The following is a 23829-nucleotide window of genomic DNA, read 5'->3' as shown; positions in this document are numbered from 1 at the left end:
GAAGAAGAGCAGCAAGCACTCTTACCCACTGGCCCATCTCCCCAGGTCTTCTTTGTAAGTTGCCGTTTCGGTCTTTTCTAACTGTTCCCCTAACTGAGTAAGTACTGGCGTTAGAGGGGCAATATCAGCCTATCCATCTACCAACAAATAATAGTCACACTTTAAAAGGTTCATACTGTCAGCAAGCCGCCCTAAGAAACATAAAAACAAACTGTCCTCTTTTCCTGAAACTTCATTAGTCAATACATGAGGTAAGAGAATCTCGCTTAGCAGTTTTCAAGGCTGAGAAATCAAGCTCAGGATAGCAACGGTGCTGTTCATTTTTAAGATGAAAAATAATCAGTTGATACAGATTTCATCTTGTACAAGAAGCAGGTATCCTCTCTTCTCGGGCATTCTAGCACAATCCAGCTGTTCTACGACCATATATTTTAAAGATCTTTTGAGTATTGTTTGAGATATCATCTTGCTCATAGGCTAAATTTCTCAAGTATCTGGGGATTTGTGTTTTGAAATCAGATGTCTGAAGTACATGTGAAAAACTGTTATCCAGACGTCATTTCTATAAAAAACAAACAAAAAACAAATGCAAAGCAAGCAAGCAAACAAACAAGCGACAACAGTGCTAGTCTTCCAAAGGGTATTTCCAAGCCGGTGCAGCACAGGCAGCCTACCCTTTCCCACAACTTGTCAAATAGTAGGGACATACGTTAACGAAGGGGTGAGGTGGGGTAGAACGACACTGAGAACATATAAACCTCCACAAGCATAAATGTCTTGCTGGTAGTCACTGCTTCTTTTAATAGAAAACTACAAATCTTTCATCATGAAAGAGAAAAAAAAATTCACATTTCAAAAGACTTTATACCAAGTCAGGTAAAGGGTTCTGCATTCACTTGTCTACAGTTAACACTGACTCTCTGGCAACCTTACAGCATGGAATAAAGGTTGCTTATGTGTGCAAGATAGTTTGGGACTGTATATTAGCAAAGTCAAAGATACTGTCTTAGTAACTCTACTGGCCCAACAAGGTATAAAAATAAGAGCAAAGCCAGCATCCCTGAGGTTGACATACCCAGGTTATCACCTTTCTCACCAGGACTATTGCTCATATCCTGTGCCCACATGCTCCCAGAACATTAGCAGAACATGTGGAACTTTTCCAATGTTTCATTTGCTATCATTTGAGTTCCTCCTTAAAGCAAATCTCCTTCAAGAAGGTGATGAATAATATATTTGCTGATGCCAATGAGTTGTTTTCCCTCTGGTGTTGTTGTTTCTTTGTTTGTGGTGGTGGGAACTGACCATTAAGCCAGCACCCCAACTATGTTCAACCAAGTGCAGTCCAGATTAACAGTCCCCATCCCACTGTCTTCAAACTGCTCTTCTCTGGGGCACGGACCCAGATCCTTGGTCAATTGTCAGCCTGACCTTCTCTTATCTGGGAGGTGAGTGTCTGTAAAACACATGCTTCCTTTGTTCCCAAGGACATACACCTTCCTAGGGTTTCTGTTTGTTTTTGCTCCCCTCCCCCACAGCTTATGCGACTCCTCCTCAGGCTCATTGGCGAATTTCTCTCCATTTTCTTCATCTTTTAACATTAGAGTCACTCAGAACCTGGAGGTCAATACACTCTCTTTCCACTTCCCACTTCGGTATTTGCCTCTGTCATCTAGGACCATGTATAGACTCCTAACAGTGACCCCGATTTAATCTCCAATGTAGAGAATTTTATCCTCATCTCTCCAGTCATGCAATCCACTGCTCAGTATTGCTCTTCAATCTCAAACTCAGCATGTCTGAAAATTAAATTCTGGTATCTCTAGTCCATATCTGTTTGTCTCATAGTCTTCTCCTTCTCTATTAACAAAACTTCCTATTTGCTTAGACTACATATATTCTGTAAGTATTCCTCACTCCTGATAATTGCCCCATGACTTATCTTCATGACCATTTCCCTTACTCTGTTGAACACTGTCTCTCCTGCAGGCATTTAAAGATCCTCTTCATTCACTTCTCTTGTTCTTTTTCCTCTACAAAGGAGGGGATGGTATCACTTTAGATGTAAGATAGACACTGGCATTCATCTTCTCAGAATCCAAAGCGACATTCTATCTCCGAGTGGAAACCAGTGCCGTTATTCTGGCTGACAAGCCCTCCACTGTCTTTCTCCCAGACTCTAGCTCCATCTTCTCTATTCTTCTCCAGATTTTGTGACTGCCCCCGCAGCTCTTTGAACAAGTTAGAAGCTCTCTTTTGTGTTAGTTTTCAGTTGCTATTGTAACAAATTACCATGAACTTAGTGGTTAAGGAAACATAGATTTATTATCTTACAGTTTGGTAGGTCAGAAGTCAATATCTGATCTCACAGGGCTAAAGTCAAGGTGTTAGGAAGGCTGTGTTTTTTCTTTTTCTATTTTTTTTTCTTTTTTATCCTGGAGGATCTAGGGAAGAATCTGTTTCCTTGTTTTTCCAACTTCTGAAGGCCACCCACATCCATTGGCCTGTGGGAACTTTCCCCTCCCTTCAAAGTACAAAACGGCGTCGGTCTGACCCCTCTTCTACATCTCTCCCTCTGGTCCTAGCTGCACAAGATGTATTGATTCTAAGGAATCACAAGGTTACATGCTCTCAAACGAATAACCTCCACATTTTAACACTGGAAAATTCAAGCACCTCCAAACTGTTAGTTTGCCATCTAAGGTAACATTCACAGCACTTTAAGAATTACGATGTGTATTTTCTGAAGGAGTTGGAGGGAAGATACTTATCTGTCTAACAAAACTACTCCTTTACATACTTGTTTAGCACCTGGCCATGAAGGCCCTTCCAGACAACTTCAGTCCATCTCCACCATCAGCACAACGTACAATGTAATTGCTTCCCTGCTTCATTTTTTAAACATCACTAATACTTTCTTATTTTCTTCCTTTGCATACAAGCTGTATGCTGTCAATAACATTTGGGCTAAACATTCTGCTAAAGCCCAGTATCTAGAGCAATGTGTGTTGTAGAAGCTAACTCAGGAAACACAAGAAACCAGTCTTGTTTCTAAGAATTTTCAAATCAAAGGTTAAAATACGTTTTGATTGTAGATCCCCATGGATTCACTGTAGAATTGGGAGGGAGATCTGCTTTATTCTGGCGAACCCTGCTTTCTACAAATGGTACACATTTCTATGGAATTGACTGGATATCAGTGTATATCAAGTGACATTGTGGATGCGTAGAACATCTAACAGTGTCCAATGCATACATTTATCTAACTTAATTAAAACTCTATTCTACTACTCTCATTAATTTCTCCAACAGTACACACTACAACCTGTAAATAAGCAAGATGTGGGATTTTTATTTACTATGGATATAGTATATAAGAACTTACACTAATGTATATAAACCTGGAATGAGGTCCCTCGGAGTGGGAGTGACTAAACTACAATAGTGTGATTACATTAATCTATCTGCCATAAAATTACATAAACAGTGCCCACTCCTTGCATTTATATTCTCCATACAGTGGGTTGAACCCAGCATACTGTGTGTACTAGGCATGTGCCCTTTCACTGAGCAATCTCCTTGGCCCTCAAAATAAATTATTTAATGGGCACTTTATTTTAATGCATTCCATAATAATCCAATGATAACACAGATGTCAATGTGTTCTGTAGAAATACTGTGTCAATTATAGTCAGTTATAGAATATTTTTATGGAAGTGAAAACTATAAAATTGATTTTAAAGCACAAAATTCATTAGCATTTAGTACATTCATAATGTTGTATAATCATCCCCTCTTTTAACTCTTAAGACACTCTCATCAGAGGAAAAGGAGGCTCTGTAGTCAGTCTCCCTGTAAGTCTCCCTATGCAGAGGGAGGCTCCAGCAACCACCAATCTTTCTGTCTGTATAAATCTACCTTTTCTGGGTAGTTCGTATACATGGAATCATACAACACATAAACTTGGCATCTGGCTTTTTTATCTCAGCATACTATTCAGAACAAGAGATAGAAACTGTTTAGGCAGTGTTGTGGCAGAGACCCTGAGGATAACAGTCCAGAAAACATCATTAATCTTGTCATCCATTCTGTCCTTGCTGGAAGCCAAGAATGCCAGAGGGAGTTCTGATTTCTGGTCCATTCTTGTTTATTCTCCTAAATGAGCATCCTTGCCTGGAACCTGTATGTGAAAATATGACCCAAACAGAGAATTACCTCAGCATCTCTTGGGTGGTCCAATGGGATTCAACATTTCCCTATGCCTCACTGAAGTCTCTTCTTTAAGTTCTACAAAAACCCACAGACCAGTAGTTCAGTAGCACCCTTTTTCCTGGAACTCACTCTTGTGATGTAAGACTTCCTTCCTTCCTTCCTTCCTTCCTTCCTTCCTTCCTTCCTTCCTTCCTTCCTTCCTTCCTTCCTTCCTTTCTCCTTCTAATAAAATGTCTTTCTAAATCTTACTCTTATGTAGTCTGTGAATTTCATTCTTTGAATTTGTGTGACAAGAGTCTAGAGCTACTATCTCAGTGGCTGCTTGATAGGATCATGGACTCTCAGCATCCTAACTCCTGAGTTAAAGCCAAACTGAGAGGAGAGACAAACACTCCATCACTCTTAAAGACACACCACTTCTTCCCATGTCAATATTTTCTAAGTTCCTCCATGTCAAAGCTTGTATCAATATTTCATTGCTCTGTGTGATCAAATAATATTCCTCTGTATGGATCTACCACATCTTTCTTGTTCATTCATGTCATAGTAGACATTGGTGTTACTTCCATTTTGCAGACAGTAAGAATGCTGTTGCTTTGAATTACATGATACCACCTAAATATAAAAGAAACACATGCTCCAAATCTCATGGTATCATAACAGAAAATAAGAGACTCGTATAGATCTTATTACCAAAATGAAGATGATTAGCAATGCCAAACTATCTGTAACTTAACTACAAAAAGCAACCTGTTAATGCTGGTTTTCCAATCACTTCATTCATTCCAAGTGTAAAATCGGGTATTGGAACAGTTGATAATGAAAACACAGACACTCGTTTCTTACTTTGAGAGAAACTAAATTGCCTCATGAGAAAAAGAATATGTCATTATAACAGCAGTTGTTAATTATTAATTGAGATAAACACTGTGTCCTTGTGTGTAAAGGCTTTAAAGTATAAATTTAAGAGATAAATTAGTTCAACAAAATAATATGAGCTCTTGAAAGTTCTTTGTGCTAATCTTTGTGTCCTTAAATGCTTCAGAAAAAAAAAAAACATTAATTTTTACACAGAAATTAAACAGCAATTTTTACAGGCATTAAGGTCATTGTTTATTTTCCTAAAATTAAAAATACACTCCAGAAATATAGCACACATACATATCCAAGGAAGTTAATTCTTCCTTTTATAGTAGACAGATTCAATTGTCTTTACAGCACTTATTTCTTAGCCATTTCTATTATAACCACTAGTTCTCAACTATGGTTATACATTAAAAACTAATGTCTTTTTAATATATACAATATTAAGGCTAAATCCAGAACTACTGAGCCAATCCAGAAGAGTAAACTCAGCCTTCTCTATTTATATGAAAATCATAAAGGATACTAAGATGTCACTAGTTTTAAGGCATGAAGAATTAATCCAGTAGTTAACATATATCATAGTTATCTGTAAGTCTTCTTCATAGAAGGAGTGCACCATGCTCAGTGTTCAGATTCAGGAGTTCTGATGTAGCCTGGGAGTTTGAATCACACATAGGTTTTCAGGTGGTCCTGATGCTGACCAGTCTGGATCATAATTTGTGAATAAATGAATTATCTTGTCCCTTGCATTCAGTAAAGACAAGGAGATAGCTGATCATAGATATCCATACAAATAGCTTTAAGATGATTATTTCATATGTTTGAGAAAATTTGCCTTAGCATATTAGTTATGATGACTGGACCGTTAAGTAAGATGGTCAGGCAAAAAATATTACTCCTGTGGAGCCTGTATCAAGTTCCTTCTCGAGTCTCAGTTTCTTCATCTGACAACTGGAAGCAGGTACATAATTTTATCAATGATTAAATGTGAGGGGCCAGAGAAATGGCTCGGCAGTTTTGAGTGCTGACTGTTGTTCCAGAGGACTAGAGTTCGGTTCATTGAACCCGGGTGTGGGGAGAGGCCACACACCTACCTGCAACTCCAGCTCCAGGGGGAGCTGACACCGTTCTTTTGTTCTCCCCCAGTACCAGAGTTCTCTCTCTCTCTCTCTCTCTCTCTCTCTCTCTCTCTCTCTCTCTCTCTCTCTCTCTCTCTCTCTCTCTCTCTCTCTCACACACACACACACACACACACACACACTTTTTTAAAATTAAATTTGATAAAACATATAAATCAATTGACATACAATAAATATAATTATTAACTTTTGGGGGTGGCAATCATGTTTTAATTTTCAGCTCTTAGAACTTTGTATTTGTTGACTTCTCTGTCAAGTGTTCTGTTTCTGACTGGATTAACAAATTAGGGAATGCGTACTAAAAGCAGGAAGAATGAATTTGGGAATCTAAAAGAGCAGATGCTGTGATAGGATTGACTGAAGTTTTGTATACGTATAGTGAACAAAAGATTATGGTCTGAAATCAGCAAAGAGCTTCTATAGTGCCTGCAATTCTTTAATGTTCTTTCTTCTGTAAAAAGACAGCAAAAAAACGTTTCCTACATATTGGGTTGTTGTGATGATCAGAAGAGATGAGGTTATGCTAGTACAGTGATTAGCACAGTCCTTTATGTACTTCAGGTACTCAGTAAACGATAGTTCTTGTTAAGCCAAGGCTAATTGGTTCATGACTGGTTCTTTAAATATTAACTTCCCTCCCCCTGTTTTGAACTGATGTGTTTTTATGGCTTTCTGAAGGGGTTGAGTTAGGAATGTCTGTTCTCCCAAGAGAATGAAACTCTTGAGAAGAAATTTAGTTACTATTCCCCTAACACTTCCAAAGGCAAGACCACTGAGGAGTGAAGGCGTATCATAGATGCTAAGTAGCCCACTGTTCTTCCCATCGGCAGATGCAAGAGACGAGTGACTAACATCTGCCTGTCAGTGGTTTTCATTCCAGACTTTTGGTTGGGCATCTCTGTTGGCATGCAACCCTGAAGACAGAGCTGCTGCCAATCTCTGCAGTGACTTCCCTGAATGAGGCCTAGAAGAGTTCCTCCTGTGCTCTCAGCCAGGATAAAAGGATAAACCTGTTTCCAAAGAATTGGTTGTTTTGCTGAAGCTACTACTGAATGAAAATGATCCTTAAACATTTTGGACCTAATGCAAATTCATCTTAAGAAACTGCTGGACAATATTATTTTCCATAGACACATTGACAGGAGACATTGGCCATTTATTTTCTAAGACAAGAACTAAATGGTATTTCCCAGCTTGTAGCCCACATTCCAGTGGGAGTTCCAGTGTTGGATAGGTTATTTCTGCACAGATATTCGTTTTAATATTCTGTGTTTATTTTAACATGTAATAGGGAAGATACAAGTGTTTTGTTTTCCAACTGCTGTGGCTCAGCATAAATCTAAGAAAAGTAAAGGTTTAAAATCCGAGGTAGCTAGGAATGCAGTAAGACAGAGAGAATGGCAATTTTGAAGGCAGTGGGAGTGTAGTAAAAAGTTAGAAATATTTTACAAAATACATAGGCTTGGTATCCCTGAAGCCTGAAATGATTCCTCTGTGTATATCACAAGGTGATGGAAGATAATGTGGAGAAAAACAAGGCCACAATGATCTGCCCTAATCTTTCCCTCATTTCGGGTGACGTTTAGCCTATTCTTTTTCAACTGCTTAAATTCTTCTTTTTAAGACTTTTACTAATTAAAAAAAATGTCAAGGGGAATGAACCACATCAGGCACTTGGTAGAAAAGGAAGCAGTAACTTTTCAGAATTAAAGGTATTATGACTAAGATTACCATGAAAAGGCCTAGTGTTTGCCAGGCAGTATATGAACTAAGAATCTGATTAAGGCAATCATAGTTTTAAATACCACTGGAATTTATTTCCTAATTTAATTGCCAAATTCCTAATCTGATTAGAGCCTGGGGGTGGTGGTGGGGCACAAAACTGACTTTTTTGGTGGGGGTAGTTGATAAAATAAGGTTTCCTTTGCTGTATATAAGTCAAGCTGCAGTGCATAGTTTTTCTAAGATTAATATTAGAATGTTCCCTTTCATTTTCATTGTGTCAGAGGCAAACATTATCTCCCAGGAAACAGAATGAAATAATATATGCCCCCAAGTCCAGACATAAAAGACGTTCTTGAAAATAAAGTCATTTGGTTGAATTGGCTGGAAATGAGTTGGATAACAAGTCATGGTGGTGAAGCTTTGGATGACATCCTCCTTGCTCCCAAGGGCTCTCAGAGCATCCAGTTCTTACTTCCAAGTGTGATTGGTTCCTTGTCTGTTTGCCTTACCAGTTGCTTTTCTGGCCTGACTACTTAGGGCAGAACATTCTTGCTAAATTGTTCCCAAGTTGTTTCATCCATTCAACAAATATTTATTCAGCACCTATTGTGTGCCAGGCCCTTACTGTTCCAGGTGAAGGGGATGCAGCAGTGAGGAAGAACATGAAAGCCCCTGCCCTCAAAGAAAGCAGAACTGTTTATATGAGCTATTAGTGTGGATGTGACCACTCTCTCATTTCAAAATGTGCTTCTTAAATTTGTGATTTTTACGAGGCTCAGAAATGATCTTAAATGTTTAAGAGGATGAAATGATAGGGAACAGAATTAGATAAACATTGTCATAAAATTCAATTAAACAAGGTCAAAAGTAGGACGAATTTTTGAAGACAAGAAAGAACACACATGGAGAGAACCAAGAATTATCACTTACCTTTTATATTCTTTCGGCACTGAGTTCAGTACTTTATACTCCTTGTATGATTGATTCTTCACATCGCCTTCACATAGTTTATACTATTCATTCCACAGATGAGGAGGCTAAGTTCAAAAGAACTGTTTTGTCTAATGTTATCCAACTTGCAATAGTTCAGACAGCAAATAAAAAGAAAACAAAATGAGAATGAATATTTTTATGTCCTACCTTGTCCACAAAGGAGGAGTCCATCCAGGCAAGCAAGAGGGAGACAGTTGAGACAATGCTACATTGTAAGTAAGTCTAGGTTATTAAAACATAAAAATGAGGTTCAATGAGAGAGAGAAGAATATTAGCAAAAGCAAGGAATCAATTCCCATACTGTTTTAAAATCTGAGTTTGCGGGTGTTAGAGAGTACTGTCCTCTGATCATAAAACCTACGCTATCTCTATCAGAAGCTCTGGCTATTTGCAAGAGACCCTCTAGATGGCCATGTTGACATTCTCTCTAAGAAAAAGGGAGTGGGTTAGTAGACTATCTTCCGAGAGCCCAGCCATTCCTTGTAACTCCTTCCCAAAAGTATGTAATTCTGCCCAAGTTGTTCATGGTCTCATGGTCTTAGGAGGTGATGGAGTCTACAGAGCATAGAAAGTTAAATGACAGGGCACTCTATCTACACAGCAAGAGGAAGTTGTTAACCATGGTGGTGTGAGAATTTTTTTGGGTAGTACAGATGCATTGGAGGCTACTCACTCTCCTAAGTAACCTCTAAGCCATACTCTGTCAGGAGACACAATAAGCAAATTCATATGAGAAGATAGACTTGGTGGAATCATTATTTGTTCTGGTTTTGGTGCCTTATCAGGGCTGAGTAGATATTGCTCCTATTTCTCCACAGAAATTTCACACAAGAAGAATATTATCTCCATAATAATTTTAAATTTGAGTGTGTAGTACTTGTGAATGATAAGACTTTCCACTGAAGTCTATCATTGTAGATGTCATTTTCATTTGAAGATCAAAAACATTTCTGGACAGAGTCCAAAGTCATTGAGTTCCAGATAAGTAGTAATGGTTGGGGGCAATATTAGTTACTTGTTTGTTTCTGTGATAAAACATATGACCTGGGGAAGTTTATGAAGAATGAGTTTATTTTGGCGTGTGTTTCCGGAAAAACGTTCATATCAGCAGAGGAGGCTTCAGGAAGCATCTACATCCTCACCTGCAAACACCTAACTGAGAACTAGAAGTGTGAACCAGACTATTAACTCTCCACATCTGACACCTGTGATCTTCAGCAAGGTCACACTACCTCCCCCAAATAGTACTACCAACTGGTGACCAAGGATTTAAATATCCAAGCCTATGGGGATGTTCTCAAACCACCACAGCCAGTATTTATCAGCTTTGTCTTGTAGAGACCAGCTACCACTGGTGCTCATGACGATGTAATGAAATTTTCAGACTTTTATAAGAAACAGTTTTGTTTTGGAGAACATGTAAAATGTTCTTTTTAAAGATGGAAAAGTTTGAGAGAGAAAGAGAGAGAGAGAGAGAGAGAGAGAGAGAGAGAGAGAGAGAGAGAGAGAAAGAAGAGAAGAGAAGAGAAGAGAAGAGAAGAGAAGAGAAGAGAAGAGAAGAGAAGAGAAGAGAGAGAAAGAGGGATATCTTTATATATTTTTCTCTCATCTAGGCAATGATACTTCCCACAGAGAAGAAAAGAAAGAGGAGGGCATTTTGTAAATGCAAAGTGAACTATATAATTTTTGCCCTAATAAAATAACTTCTTAATGGGTATTCCAAATGTAGTCTGTCTCTATTCTGGTGCATATGAAATGCTGGCATCTGAATTTCTGCTACATCCAAACTTCATCTCTGTTTTTTCCCAGCTAGCCGTACATAGAATACTCCACCGTATGAATGACAAGTCGTGACATGACAAAGGTAATTCCAAGATGTTTATTGAATGCTTTTTCAATCTTTGGCCATGTCTCTACAACATGGTTGGAACTTTTAGGTATTAATTTACTATCCTTATTTAATTCCTGGAATTCCTTTTGGACTCTGAATACCCAAGTGGTGCTTCTGTGCCTTCCACTGTGATCACTAAAATGAAGTGACTGTGTCATTAATCAGTGTGCTGTACAGTGGTTACCCAAGGTCTATTCTGTGTCAGGAAAATGAGGATTTTCTAGTCATTAACAAGAAAGACATATTCCCTGCATCCAGAACCCTGATCCCATGTAAAAACCAACATGGAAAAGAGACCTTGTGTGTACAATAATAGTTTATATAATCCACATGTTGTTTCCCATGTACAAAACAAGGACCAAAGGCTCTTCTTATCCACAGGAAATACCATCTCACCACAGTCCGCCTACTTAATACATCATCCCCTTCTCTTGTTCTCCCATGGCCACACAGCCACAAGGCCCTCTCCTCTTTGACCCTATTCCCACAGACCCTCCAAACTTCTCTTGCTCTAGACCTCTGTTTCCAGATCTCTCCTTGAGTCTGTTAGTCCTTCCATCCTTAGAGCAAATTCTGCCTTAGCTCTAACTTGATTTGCTATGGTTAAAAATTAACTTTGCAAGCAAGCCATTCACTAATTGCTAGGAATTTCGTCCAGCAGAAGGCAAGTCTATATTTAAGTAATAGTTTCCTCATCTGCCTTTGTCTCTAGCCCTCAGCTCATCTACTGATGCATCTACAGATTTAACGGTGTTTTCTCAATTAGGCTGAGCAAGGGACATTTCTCATGTACCCATGATGTGCTGCTAGCTGCCAGGCAAGACCCTGCATCTTCTTCTGGATTGGCTTCCTGTAGTATCTCCATCTGCTGTAGATGCTATTGCCACTTACAGATGACAAAAGGGTAGGGAGTGATCTGACATGGGATTAATCATTCGGAATGGACTGAAATAATAGTCTGCTCAAGCAACCAGCTTCCCTGTTGATGAACAGATGGGACAACAATACTAGTATGTTCTGATTTAGTATTAGTACTGTTTGAGGTGATCCTAACATGAATCTATGAGGTTGTGGTGGGGAATAGATGCCTGCTGTTCCTGCATCCTAAATTCTAAGACATGACTTCTACTTAACACTGAAGCATTCTTGCACAAAACCAAATGCAGCTGAAAACTGGAACTGTGTGACTAAGAGATGGGTTAAAGATCAAGTTCTTGCTCTGCCATAGAAATAATCACAGGTCTTGGGTAATTAGTTTTTATGTGACCTAATTTTCTCATCTGCAAGATGGGTACAATAACATATAATTGTGGGGATTCAATAAACATTAAATGAAAATAATTTGTTAAAGGGTAAAAATATGTATTGATATTGCACTCTGTCTTTTATATCTGTCTCATTCTTTAGGGTAAGTTTGGATTTATCGTATTCCCTTATGTTTAGAGGTTTTGGAAAACTTACCCAACAAATACAGTGGGTGTGAGCAGTCTTGTAGTTACCAAATAACCAGAAAAATGCATCAGTTAAGTGATTAGTTATTCCATTCACTCATTCACTTAATGCTTTATTCCTTCAAATAAAGTGTATAATACATGCTGGGGAGTGGATGAAAGAAGGGTGATCATTTTAACTACTCAGTGCTTCAAGGAGAGGAAAACAAAAACAAATAAAAGGAATAATTAGAAAGAAACATGAGACTATGAGAGATATGAAGAGGAGGTTTTTAAAATTTAACAGAGATGTAGCCACTTACTGGGCTTTATTAAAACCAGGAAATCTTCATACAGAAAGCAACAAAACCTGGTTTTTGTGTGGAGGGGGGCATATTTAGGGCCATTAAGTACCCATTTTAATAGGGTCTCTGGTCTCAATGGAAATTGCAGCATTTACAGGACTGTATAGATATGAGTTATAGCCCCCACACCATTATTCCAGTTTTCAAAACTAATCTATTCCAGACTTTAACTTCATGTAATTGTTTATCACTTTAGAATTATAAAAAGGTTGGAGGTGAGGTAGAAAAAGATTTTAATGGCTTGTGCTTCCCATCACTTCCTGAATTTGCAGAATGTTTCTGAAGAGCTAGCTAGTGACAATTAACTGTCACCCTTGATCAGATCCATGGTCCCCAAAGCCTGCACTGTCCCTTAGCTGGAATTTCAGAACACAGGGGTTTACAAACATTTCTGTGTTTACTAACCACTACCCCTGACCTGTGAATGTTTTCTCTAGATTGATACTAGCTCTTCCAGTATTATGGACTTTTGATTTTCTGGCAAAAATCCTGAATCATCTTTTTCTCTCGGTCACCTTCGACCCTTTTAGACTTGCTTCAGTTTCCCTCTCCCTAGTTGTCTCTGCTTTCCTGTGGAAACTGTACATTTTCCTTCCATCCCTTTGGATTGGAAAGTTCACATGTACAGACACATGCAGAACAGTTTGTCATGGCCCTTTAGGAACACAGCGGAGCTGAAATAGAGACCTCATCACGCCTCCATTAACTCCCTTCCAGTTTTCAGCTGCATTTGGTTCTTAACAAAGCACTTATAGGTGTTGGTTTTGGACACTCTTCTTTCTGTGGATGATTTTCAATGTAAGCATTACTGGCAAGTACTCTTAGGCAATCTGCTTTTCTAGTCTGCTTCATACTGTGGCTGTGAAGGGGATACCCAGCACTTTGTGGGGCTGCAGAGAAAGAATTAAATCATATTTGTACTGGGAAAGTAGCTCAGTTGGTAGAACATATGCCTGGTTCACAGGAAGCCTTGGGTTCAATTCCCAGCACTGCATAAACTAGGTGTGTTGGTCAAGAAGTATAAAGTAGAGGCAGGAGTATCAGAAGTTCAAGGTCATCCTGGCTACATGAGACACCATTTTAAAACAGAGAGAGGTAAACTAGATAGTCCTGTTCTTTCTTTACTGGGTACCAGCAAGTTCTCTGCTTTGAGTATGTAGAGCAATTTAGCTGGAGCCCTTTTGGGGTTGCTTTAATTCCTCTTAGAGGTTTTCAAAGACAAGGCTGACCTAATGGTTAGAAAGTTAGTCTCACAGCCCATTCACATAATCCTCCATCAGCTATGTGAACTGTAACTGATCAGCCGTTCTGTGACTCAGTTTCCTGTTGATTAAAAAAAGAGAGAGAGTTAAACAAGGTACCTATATCTTAGATTTGTTGCCATGGTTTAGTGAGATAGTATATAAGGAATGTTTAATGTGAGCGGACAAATAGCAAACCCTTAAGGGACAGTACAACTGCCTAGGAATAATATTCCCCCACAACTCTCGTGGTGGTCAGAGACTTTTACTCCTATGTCTGGCATAATATCTCTGTCTGATCAGAAGTGTGTTATTGGATGTGGAAAGGACTAATGAACCTCATCACTGTTCTTTCCCCCAGACAAACCACAGCCTTTCTGGAGTCCATTTTTGACCTCTCCTCTTCTTCCTAAAGATGCATCTCTAACCGATTCTGACCTTCACCCACTGCCCTACTCCCTTTCCAGGACACAGGAGTCACATGGTGGCTTCTGTCTGTACACAGGTCTGAGAGGAGAGGCTCCTTGGCTTCAAAGCCCACCCAGTCCCCGATGAAAACCCCGCATGTAACAGAACATGACTTATACACACATCCAGTAAATATCCTGGTGCCATACTAAATTCTGTAATCATCCCCTGGTCTTTGTATTTGACTGTCCCTTTGTTCAAATATTTATATTCTGTACTTGGGAAAACACCTTCTGACCATGTCCTTCTTTCTTAATAAAACCACAGAAGTTTCTCTCGTATAAGCAAGCCATTGGCACACCTGATACATGCTTGTTCTCAGATAGCTGGCCTCTGCAACCACAAAGGATTTGTGTGGAATTTCCATTCCAGTGTTAAAGACAGCCATCGCAGTGCCAGAGGTTCTTGTGAAATATATGATTAGCATGTACCACAGGAATTAATAATTCTCAGGCCACTGTCTTAAACTGTAACCACACTGTTTTTGTAGGGAAGTTGCTCAATTTATACTCACAGAATGTAAACGGCTGCATTCTGACTGAGAAACTAGCTTCATTTAAAATCCATATCCCGAAAGGTACTCAGAAAATGCTACTTAGTATGCACATGCTATGTCGCTTTGAGTGACAAATTATGGTAATTTCCTTGATAAGTTGATCTTTTGATTCTTTTTTCCACCTCCCCAAAACCCAAGTAAACGCAAAGGGAGAATGCCCTCTCTAAAAATAGCTTTTTAAATGTTTTTCTCAGAGTAAATAAAAATGAAATTTTAATTTAATAATTTTATAGAATTATAAAAAATAATCCACTGGAGATTGTGCCAATTTAGAGTTTCTCAATTAAACAGTAACTTTGGAAACATATTTCCAGCGTGATAGATTTTAGTAGGTCAGCATGCACACCCAATTGTATTAAGGTGGACTGCGCTATTTATTGATTTTTCCGTGCATCTGCTAAGGGCTCAAGGCAATTGTCTGCGGAAGGGGCGGGAGGCCCATACATGATCGAGGTCATGCGCATCCAGCCAATTTGTAAGCTGATCCGCCGCCCAAAGCCATCAGCAATCCTTAGCATAGGGGCACACTCATGCATTCCTGTCAAGCCGTCTTGTGAAAGGCTGCCTGCTTCCAGCTTGGCTTGGATGTGCAACCTTAATAAAACTCACTGAGGTCTGGGAGAAAATAGCAGATCTGCTGCAGATAGGGTAGAGGAAAGGGGCTAGAATATGTACGCGCAGCTGACTCAGGCAGCCTCCAAGCTGAACGGTTACACAGAGAGGAAACAATAAATCTCAGCTACTATGCAATAAATATCTCAAGTTTTAACGAAGGAAACTATCATTACAGTAAAATAAAAAAAAAAAAGTAACATTTTAGAACAAAGCTAACAACAAATGGCTAGTTTTCTGTGGATCTTCTTCAAACGTTTTCTTTAAAGGGGAAAGAGTCAAACAAGCAGTTTTACCTGAAATAAAGAACTAGTTTAAAGGTCAGAAGAGAAGAGCCAGCTTTGCAGGAGGCACGGAAGGCGAGCGCTGGCAGTACAATGACAGTTTTTCTTTCCTTTGCATTCTTCGCTGCCATTCTGACTCACATAGGGTGCAGCAACCAGCGCCGAAATCCAGAAAACGGAGGGAGAAGATATAACCGGATTCAACATGGGCAATGTGCCTACACTTTCATTCTTCCAGAACACGACGGGAACTGCCGTGAGAGTGCGACAGAGCAGTACAACACGAACGCTCTGCAGAGGGATGCTCCACACGTGGAGCCGGATTTCTCTTCCCAGAAACTTCAGCATCTGGAGCATGTGATGGAAAATTATACTCAGTGGCTGCAAAAAGTAAGTGATCGCTTTCAGTTTCTAATTGCACTGAGCCTTTTCCATTCCCTCTCTGCAGCGAGCTCAGTGTTCCATAGGGGGGCATTTGTGTTTACCTTTTGCTCCTGGGGGCAGTGTTTGCAAAAGAAAAGGGGATCTCTTCTCTGGGCTCGACTTCCCGGGTAAGCCAAGGGTCCCGGGCTTGTGCGAACCTCCCATCTTGTGACGGCTCCCCATTTGTACGCCTGACACTGACAGACTCTATCAATGCTGGTTTTCTCTGTTCTAAAGTTTATTGTGAGCATTTTGACTGTCAAAGCCCAACTGTAGAACAGAACGTGCGCACTTCTTAGGCAAGTTGGTGAAAAAAAAAAAAATCGAAATCGTAATGGTAATACTAACTGGGATTTAAATTGGTTGTACATCAAGGAGTTTTGTGAGCTACCATGGGAAATCGTCATAAAATGTTTAGTCCCCCACCCCCAACTTTTAATAAAACTATCATTAAGTGAGAGTAAGTATAAAGTACCCATATTACATTTGTTTAGAAAGATTGTATTTATAAGTAAAGAGAACTTAACGTCAAAGCAGAAGATGAGCTTGGGTGACATTTGTTATATATTTCATCTGTGCATGAAGGAAAAAAAAAATAAGAAAACAGCTTCTGATGGAAAGCCATAAGAAAGGGGTTTTGCCCACGATGAGGGTAGAAACTGAGCCCATGGCTCTCCAGAGTGCACCTGCAGATTGGTCTGAACACAAGAAGATTGCTAATTCCTGACCAGCCTCCTTTCCCTGGGTTAGTTAGAGAGACAGTGCCATCAGGGAGCCCCAATCTCTTGAAAAGCATTAATATTGAATACATATTTGATCCAATTTTATAAATGTCAATAGATGGGCATGTGATCCTTTTTTCTTAAGCCACAAAACATTTTGTAGTTGCTGTTGTTAAGACTGCCTTCTCAATGGCGAGGAGTTTCTCCAGCTCCCCTGTTGAGCTTTGTAACAGGTAAGTGCATGTTTCTGTAGCCATGATGGCATTCCCAATTGTGAACTCTTCTCCCCCAGGACGTGTACTAACCACTTGCCTCAGTGTGGGCAGGAGGATCGCCAGTAGGCTAGCACAGCTCACCCTCTAAGAGGATGTGAGATGGAGAAATGACAAACTTCTGTTGTGTGCTGTCCCAGTCACTTATTCTGGTCTGTGCCTGCTGAATCCCTCCTCACACAGCTCTTCTCCTTTCGTCCACTAGGGACTGAACTAAGATCAGTTATTTCTTTCGGCGTGTGAACTGGAACTTGGTAGATCTGGAGTTCCCAAACTTGGAGTTGCAGCTTCCTGCTACAGATGGCAGGTGAAAAGTTAAGACTGCTACATGGCAAGTAGGAGGCAAGCAGTCTTTAAGGATCATAGGTACATTTTCTGGCACTATCCCCAGAATTAGTTTATAATAGAACAACTGGTTTTTCTTTGGCACAATTTCATCCTACAGTGAATAAATCACTTTGGTTTAATAGTTTGTTATTATGGTCAATATCCCATCCACAGTGTTTTCAATGAGAATTCAATCATGATAAATTAGTCTGGGTCCTTTCAGGGGGCCACCAGTGGGAAATACAGTTCTAAATTGTGAATGAGCTATTCTACCAAAAATGTAATGTCTTGTTTGCTTTAAACATACAATCAAAATGGTGACTCACACAGCGAATGCATATTTTTTTGTTGCTATGCAATTATTCAGCAGTGACAGGGCAAATGCACAGTTCTGCTGGGGTTACATCATGCAGACATTTCATATGTTAATTTGTTTTGTGAAATAAATTTGATTCTCATTTGCTTTGTTCTTGGTCAGAGATTATGGCATAGTTTTCAGATTATAGCCAAGCATAAGTATTAAACTGTTCCTTGGATATATCAATCCTCACAAGAATGAATCAAGCTGAATAAATGTTGAAATGTCCCTGTTGGTATGAGTCAGAGCAGTTGGCTTGACTATTGTCTGCTTGGATTTGCATATCTTTTGTCATTGTTAATGTGATTGGTTGGAGGATCAAGTAACCAAATAAATGCATTCATCAAAGAACTTGCTAAAGACTCTCATAAATTTCCCTTAATTAGTGTTTTCTTCACCCCAGACTCTAAACTGCATGTAATACATTTGTTTTGAACACTCATATGCACGTTTTTTTACTATAATTATTTGAAATATAATATTTATAACTTATGCCATTTCTATTTTGATTGTAAGTAGTTGCTATAGGTTAAGAAGAAATGTACCACAGAAACTGATGAAAACTGTGTAGACATCAAATCAGTTCAGCTGTTTATTCACCAAAATCACTAATCAAAGTATGATGAACATTATGCAACTCATGGCATCACTGTCAGGGGTTCTGATGGAGAATAAATAGGTGTTATCAAGGTTAGATAAAGCCAGCTGATCGTTTGTGGTAATCTGTTCTTACCCTTAAACATTGGTAAAGTGGATCTTTCTAAATACCCGTTGTAAGATATTGGCCATCACAAGAGTATCTTTATAAGACTCTCAACTTTTAATTACCCACCTTTTTCTGTCTTACAACTGACAAACAAGTTATACAAGAGAGCAAATGATTCATTAGTCTCTGTAAATATCAGAACTTTACGGTGTGGCTCTCTTGACATGATGGGCTTAATTCAAGAAGTTCTATAACCATTGCTTGTTAATGTGATGTAGGATGATAGCTCTTGCAGAGAACTGTGTAATTATATGTTCAACATCACAGTGTATGTTTGGGTTTGAGGTTCCCTTATTATTTGAAGCTCCTATATTATAAAGTTCTTTTGGGAACTATCCCCAATGGTACCAGATGAATGAGAAGGACCACATCTTGGGTACCATTAAATACAAATGGCCATTTTCTATTGTTGAGGGGTTTTTAAAACTTTCTTTTTTCCCCTTCCTTCCTTCCTCCATCCCTCCCCCTCCCTCCCTTTCTTTCCTCCTTCCTTGTGTCCTTTCTTTGCTTCTTTCTTTCCTGTGGAGGTCAGAGGAATCCTTGTAAGAGTCAATGTTCTACTGTGTTGGTTTCAGAGATCAAACTTGGGTCTTCAGACTTGATGGCAAACATGTTCACCACCTGAGCCATTTCACTGGTCCCTCTTGATGTTTGTTGTTGTTGCTGCTGCTGCTGTTTTGTTGTTGTTGTTGTTTTTGTGTGTTTTTACATTTGATTGGTTTTTAAGCCAAGGTCTCACTGTGTATCCCAAGCCAGCACTTGGAACTCACTACATAGTGCAGGGCAGGGTGGCCTCAAACCTGTGGCTGGTCAATCAGTGCTCTTGCCTCAGCCTCCTAAATGCTAGCGTTATAGAAGGTTCGGCTGTTCCTATTGCTATTATGATTTTTAATGTGCATCTGTTGCATGTATGTGAGTGTAGGTGTATATGCACATGTGTGGAGTCCACACAACAACCACAAGTACCATCCTCAGGATCTCTATTTAGCACCTTTAAGGAAGGTTCTCTAGCTGTCCTGGAGCTCACCAATTAGGCTAGACTGGCTGGCCATCTGTCCCTAGATCCTTCATGTACCCCCTCTCCAGTGCCAGGAATACAAATGGACACTACCACGCTCAGTTTTTCATGTGGATGCTGGAGATTCTGATTCACATCCTCAGTTTGACAAGCCCTTCTTGGACCAATCGATCTCCCCAATGCCTCTTTTCTGCTGCTGGTTTTGCATCTTTTTGTGTGCTCATCTTACCCTCCTGTGACTTCTTGTGACAGAAAGCTGGGTGATGGACCTGTACATTCTGTGCTTTCTGTGAGGATCTTTTTCCTCTTTTTCAATAGTCCACAGGATTACTGGAGCTGTAAGTCCGTGGTACAGTGCATGCCTAGCATGAGCCCTTAGGTTCAATCCCTGGTACTGGAATACACAAACAAACAAACAAGTTAGTTTGCAAAGATGCACATTTAAAACGTAGCACTGTAGAATTTGGGACAAATACTTGGAGAGTCTGCCTTCTTTTTGCCAAATATTTTGCTGCTGATGGCCTCAATGCTAACAAGAGGTCCAGGGGGCCCTTGTGTTTTCAAATCATGAGGAACTGCCTAAGTATATGAAGTGAGTAGCAGTTGATTATTAAACTACAAACTGTTTCTTTCTAATGTTTAAGGAAGCATAAATATATGATACATGTAGAAACTGGGAAATAGAAATTTCAATTGCCAAGAAATGTTGATAACAACAATTTGCTTTGAGTCAGGTTGTGACAATGCCCCCACCAATTTCATTTGAGGACTAGACACATGATTTTCAAGCAAAAACAAAAAAAGTCCTTCTTAATCTACACTAACTTTTCAACCAATATATACGTTTTATTATTTACTTGTTTTACTTTTGCGATGTGAAGGAATAAAATCCTTTCTGGCCACAGAACCTGAGCAATTGTAGCTATCATAGAATCAATGCAAGTTTCTGCCCAATATTAATTCTTTTGGTAGGTATCAGAGTTCAGGACCAAGACAAGTCCTTTTCCAGGAGACTACAGCTCACCTTTCTCCTTTATTCTACCATTTCACATTGAACCTTCTTTTAATAGTGCTCACCCCATAGGTAATTATTGCATTGTGTAATTTAAAATAAATAAAAATACACTAATTTCTTCCTTAAAATCCTCCTATAAACTCCCTATTATGAAAGAGCAAATTCCCAGTTCTGTACCACAAAGCCCTCTATCACCCTCCCTATCCCCCTCTCTGGCCTCATCATTATTACCTTCAAAGGACATTCCAGACACTCAAATGGCATGGCTTTTCTTGTGATTTCTCCAAGAGACAAGCTCATTCCCGCCTCAGGCACTTACAAGCTATTTACTCAGGGCAGAAAATTGGTGCTCAGCTATTAGCACGGATGCATCTGTCTCCCTTAGGTTTTCGCTCCTTCAGACGTTGTCCCTGAACCACCTTCTCAGTTGGCTGAGTGACCTGCTAACATGTTACACTGCCTTATTTTTATGGGTCTTAAAAAAAATTAAAATATAATTCATCACCTTCCCCTTCCATTTTCCCTCTCTACCTCCTTCTGTATATCCCCTTGAATTCCCTCTTGAATTCATTACTTCCTTGTTTTTAACTGTTTAATTTGTAAATATATAATTACAACAAGCTGAGTCTGTTTATAATTTTACTTGTATGTATATGCTTTCTGGAGTGAGCACTTCGTATTGGAAATTCAATTCTCAGGCTCTTCCCCGAGGAAGACTATTTCTTCCACTATCAGCATCCCTTAGTTGCTTGGAACTGTCTCTAGTGTTGGGGCCTCATGAGGTTGCCCCTTCCATGTTAGCATGTCTGTTGGTATCACCCTTGTTCATGTGTTCAGATCTTGTTAATTGGCAGTTGTAATGAGACTCTGATGTGTAGCATCTCTGACATTTCTAGGAGGCACATTCTCACACCAAATTTCCTGCTTCACTGGTTCTCATAATCTTTCTGCCCTCTTTTTGCCCAGGAACAGATGTTTCTTTGGGGGGCTGGACATCACATGGTCACTTTTTCTCTGCACTTTGATCAATTGTGGTTTCAAAGAGACATTTCTTTAATAAGGGGTAAGACATATACTTATCTGTGAATATAAGGGAACTATGTTTAGAGTGTAGTTAGGTATTATGCTTGTTTAGTAGAGTGGAGGGTGTAGGTTCTTTCCCAAGATCTACCACTTCACTAGCCCTGGCTAACTGCCTAGCTTTCCAGTACCAGGCATGGTTTCCCTCTTGTTGAGCTGGTCTTAAGCCCAATCAGAGAGCTGTTGGTTACTGCCAAGGTATGGGTACCACTGTTACAACCTTTGGGTTACTGTGCTATGCTGGTTGTTGTGGTTCATTGATGTTATGCTGGGTAGGACTGTTGGTCACTTCTTTCCCTTGAAAGCTGGTCCTTAGGGAGGAGGATTTCAGGTCAGATCCAGCTCAGACTCACAGGGTCCTGTGTCTGAGGTGCATGATTCCTGTAGCAAAAAAGACTTAACGTTCAACTCTGGAGGCAACCAAAACTACCTCATTTTTTATGGCATTTGCTGCTATGTTACATAATGTTAAGTATTGTTTTTCAGAAAATTCATTCTGTCTTAGACATTCGTGGGCATATAAGCTCCCCTAGAACAGAGGTTTTCACTCTTTTTGATACAATTTGCCTTATACTTAAAAGAGTTTCTGACACACAGTAGGACCTCAATAAATATTTGCAGAAGGGATAATGCAGAAGGGATAATCACAGGCACGATGCACTATGAAGTAAATGTTTTATCTGCATTGTTGATTATTTTTGTTGACTGCATTGATTCTTTTGGTTGCATAATGACCATTTGATAACAATTTCTGAAACAGTAGTTAGAGGATACACTTTCATACCCAGCAAATTCAACCAACCTCAGATCAAAAAGTATTTTTAAAAGATGGGACTAAAACACACGTATGAATTTTTAAAAAATTTTTTCCTGGACAATATGGTAAAAGCAATCATTTACACAGCATTTAGGTTATACTAGTTTTGATAAGAATTCCAGAGTTGTTTTAAAGTGGATGATCTACATATGTAATATGAAAATGGTATAATATGTTTGAATAAAAGAGATTTAATCTATAGATTTTGTCCTTTAGTGAGAGATCTTGGAACCAACCCCTCTCATGGATACTAGTGGAGGAAAATAGTTTCTTCATTTAGTAATGAAATAAAAAATTCCATGGAGATATTCACAGTACAAATAACATTTATGATAATAATGCTAAAGTATATTCCACATATTACCTTTTAGATATGCAACATGAGAATCTTTTAAATAATCCATATCAAGAGCCATCAAACCATTGCCCTTAGGCCAAATCCTGTCTGTCACCATGTTTATAAATAAAGTTTGATTGCAATAGAACCAAAACCACATTCATTCCTGTATGCATTACTCAAGGCTAATTTTGTCCTACAAAGGCAGAAGGGAGGGATTGTAGTTGAAATGACATGACCTATAGAGCCATTTTAGTATTTCAGTATCTGTCCCTTTAAAAAAAGTTTCCTGATACCTGTTCTATATCATATGAAGAAACAGCATTGATATAGGGACTATTGCAAGATAAGCTGGTTGTGTGGGAAAAACATTGACCTCCAGGAGACACAGGGAGGTCTCTGGCAGCTGGCAGAAAGCCTGACTAAGCCAGTTCTTGGCGTGGTGTTTGGCATGCTGTGAGGTGACATTTCAGAGTGCAAACAAGGGAATTTTGTGTCTTTTCTTTGCCCCACTCTTCATCAAGTGAACAGAGAACTAGTCTTGAAGCTGATACATGCCGAGGAGAAAAAGCCCCTGGAGAACAATACTGATTTGCCACCTCTGCGTAAACAAGTCTGGGGGCTCCTGTTTCCTATGCCTGTTCCATCCTGTCACCTGAGGCATTAGCATGGATGTTGACAAGACACTGGAACCATCTTGTGGTCTTAGACAAGGACTTCAGTCAGCCTCTCCACTCCCATTCAGTGCACTTCGAAAATGGTCTCCCTCCCATTTGTTTCAGATCAAACATTAGAAAGTGAGCTCACGTGTACAGATGTCAGAAGGGAGGAGCGAGGAGCGAGATGCTAGGTTGCCAGATGCAGGACATTGTCAGCCCCATCCTAGACCATGCTGCATTAGGGAGTTTGGA

General features: G+C 39.4%; 1 protein-coding gene and 1 long non-coding RNA gene across 3 annotated transcripts in view; one reads left to right on the top strand and one right to left on the bottom strand.

The window, feature by feature from the left end:
* Positions 1-582: 582 nt before the first annotated feature.
* Positions 583-10366, bottom strand: LOC114699933. The gene is made up of 3 exons (XR_005089675.1): positions 9084-10366; positions 8874-8980; positions 583-4180 (listed from the first exon to the last, which is right to left on the bottom strand). It is a non-coding gene; the product is annotated as an uncharacterized LOC114699933 (long non-coding RNA).
* Positions 10367-15182: 4816 nt separating this feature from the next.
* The window catches only part of Angpt1 (angiopoietin 1), a 247086-nt gene continuing 238439 nt past the window's right edge, over positions 15183-23829 (top strand). The window contains exon 1 of one of the 2 annotated variants that reach the window (XM_028879305.2): positions 15183-16173. In XM_028879305.2, coding sequence (XP_028735138.1) covers positions 15877-16173 — 297 coding nt within the window. In that variant the 5' untranslated portion in view covers positions 15183-15876. The remainder of the gene's footprint in view (positions 16174-23829) is intronic. The other variant, XM_028879306.2, reaches the window with a different exon arrangement.

Source organism: Peromyscus leucopus, chromosome 20, assembly GCF_004664715.2.
Source record: "Peromyscus leucopus breed LL Stock chromosome 20, UCI_PerLeu_2.1, whole genome shotgun sequence".
Taxonomy (NCBI): domain Eukaryota; kingdom Metazoa; phylum Chordata; class Mammalia; order Rodentia; family Cricetidae; genus Peromyscus; species Peromyscus leucopus.
The sequence above is the reverse complement of the archived record's forward strand: the minus strand, read 5'-3'. Positions and strand labels throughout refer to the sequence as shown.